General features: G+C 42.7%; 1 protein-coding gene across 1 annotated transcript in view; it reads right to left on the reverse strand.

Moving 5' to 3' along the window:
- Window positions 1-665: 665 nt before the first annotated feature.
- The window catches only part of LOC122128759 (MYCBP-associated protein-like), a 16057-nt gene continuing 14222 nt past the window's right edge, over window positions 666-2500 (reverse strand). The window contains exons 6-7 of the mRNA XM_042703510.1: window positions 1131-1255; window positions 666-676 (exon numbers count right to left, since the gene is read on the reverse strand). Of these exons, the coding sequence (XP_042559444.1) occupies window positions 666-676; window positions 1131-1255 (136 nt within the window). The remainder of the gene's footprint in view (window positions 677-1130; window positions 1256-2500) is intronic.

Below are 2500 nucleotides of genomic sequence, written 5' to 3' on the forward strand. Positions count from 1 at the left end.
CTTTGTGCCTGTGGATGGATGGGGACAGACATCCCATTCAGTGTTAATGCGATGCCATTCAGTGTTAATGCGATGCCATTCAATGTTAATGTCAATGCGATGCCATTCAATGTTAATGCGATGCCATTCAATGTTAATGTCAATGCGATGCCATTCAATGTCAATGCGATACCATTCAGTGTCAATGCGATGCCATTCAGTGTCAATGCGATGCCATTCAGTGTCAATGCGATGCCATTCAGTGTTAATGCGATGCCATTCAATGTCAATGCGATGCCATTCAGTGTCAATGCGATGCCATTCAGTGTCAATGCGATGCCATTCAATGTCAATGCGATGCCATTCAGTGTTAATGCGATGCCATTCAGTGTCAATGCGATGCCATTCAATGTTAATGCGATGCCATTCAATGTTAATGCGATGCCATTCAATGTTAATGCAATGCCATTCACTGTTAATGCGATGCCATTCAGTGTTAATGCGATGCCATTCAGTGTTAATGCGATGCCATTCAATGTTAATGCGATGCCATTCAATGTTAATGCGATGCCATTCAGTGTTAATGCGATGCCATTCAGTGTTAATGCGATGCCATTCAATGTTAATGCGATGCCATTCAATGTCAATGCGATGCCATTCAGTGTCAATGCAAAATGCGATGCCATTCAGTGTAATTCTGAGGAGTGGCGCTAGTATGCATTTGAGTGAGAGACCTTCAAAGCAACAGTGTGTTCTTGTGCACGTTTATACAGTATAAATGTGTATGTGTCTGTTTGTGTCTCTGTGTGGGCAACTACGAGCAGTACCAGTCAAAAGTTTGGACACACCTTTAATTTTTTACCTTTAGTGTTTTCTCTACTTTTATTATTTTCTACATGGTAGATTAATACTGAAGACATTTAAACTATGAAAGAACACATATGGAATGATGTACTAAACAAAAAAGTGTTATCTACCATGTAGAAAATAATAAAAGTAAAGAAAAAAACGTCTCCAAAAATGAGAAGGTGTGTCCAAACTTTTGACTGGTACTGTATATCTCACATATGCATATGTGAGTGTGCATTTTCTTTTGTGCGTGCGTGCGTGCGTGCGTGCGTGCGTGCGTGTATCATGCTGGTGTGACTCACTGGACTCCTCCTGCGGTTCCGGCAGGATCTCCAACCAGGTCCTCACCTCCGGCATCCCCAGAGTCTGCCTCAGGCCCGTGGCCTCCAGCACCAACCCGTCCGCCAGCTCCCTCCACAGCTGCAGCCTGAGGCACAGTCAGTCAGAGGCGTCACACTCCCGGCTACACTGCTACAACTCCACTGTCACCATGGTTACACTGCCACAATACAACTGTCACTATGGTTACACTGCTACAACATGGCTGTGATGGTCAGACTGCTACCACAATACACTGCTATAACACAATTGTCAAAATGGTTACACTGCTACACACACAACTCTCACCACAATACACTGGTACAACACATCTGTCACTATGGTAACACTGCTACCAGTGCCGCTGCTAGCCATTTTGGTGCCCTAAGCATAACTCCTTTATGATGCCCCCCCCCCCCCCCCGAGAAAAATCTTTTGTTTCTGCCAGTTTAACATTTTATTAAAACGAAAAAGAACAACTTCCTCAACCCCAAATGAGAGACACTTTCTTCCAGGTGTGCGCGCGCGCCAACGGCTGACCAACAATAATGGAAATCGCAAGGTTTCATTAGCCATACCATAAACCTATTCATTTCAGTGTAATTTTGGCAAACTACTACTGTACTTGCTTGGATGTATTGTTCATAGTAATAGTCATGACAATTATTACAAGTGTCTCTCAAATTTCATGTTGTTTGGGGCCCGCGCTCCGATCAGAATCAGAGTCGTAGCATTTTAACCCATTTCGAACAGGGCCTCTGTCTCAACGTCCTATGTTACTCAGACTGGTGGCAGTTCACTGCCTGGCCACAGTTTTAACATTGTTTTAGATAGGTCAAGGGGGAGCGCTATTTCCCTCTTGTCAGATCCATAACTTTGCAGCTAAAGTTGTGATTCCTGGTTGCTATGGTTATCTAGCTAAGGAAACTTTTAATAACAAACGATTTAAATGGAAGATTTCCGTTTGCATGAAATGATAGCTAGTTATCTAGCTAATGTTATAGTCTCCTCGATTTAACTTCTACAATTATAATGTGTGCCTGTGACACTTCGTATGAACGAGTTCATATTCATGAGTTCATATTCACACATATTAACACCAGTTCATTATGTGTAAAGAATGCTGGTATGAAATATGAAAACAAACAGTAGTCAATGTGCAAGCTTCCAATTTAATCGTGATTTAAGATACTCTATTTGAGTTGGGGCTGTCTGTCCTTCAGTCGAGGCATGATGATCTCTCGCTACAAGTTTCACCTGTTGGTGTTGGCGTAACAAATGCTTGTGGAGTCAAGTGCAGTTGAGAGGCGCTTGTCTCCCTGACGGGACAAATCAAAATCACCCATAATATTTC

The sequence above is a fragment of the Clupea harengus genome, chromosome 24 (assembly GCF_900700415.2).
Source record: "Clupea harengus chromosome 24, Ch_v2.0.2, whole genome shotgun sequence".
Taxonomy (NCBI): domain Eukaryota; kingdom Metazoa; phylum Chordata; class Actinopteri; order Clupeiformes; family Clupeidae; genus Clupea; species Clupea harengus.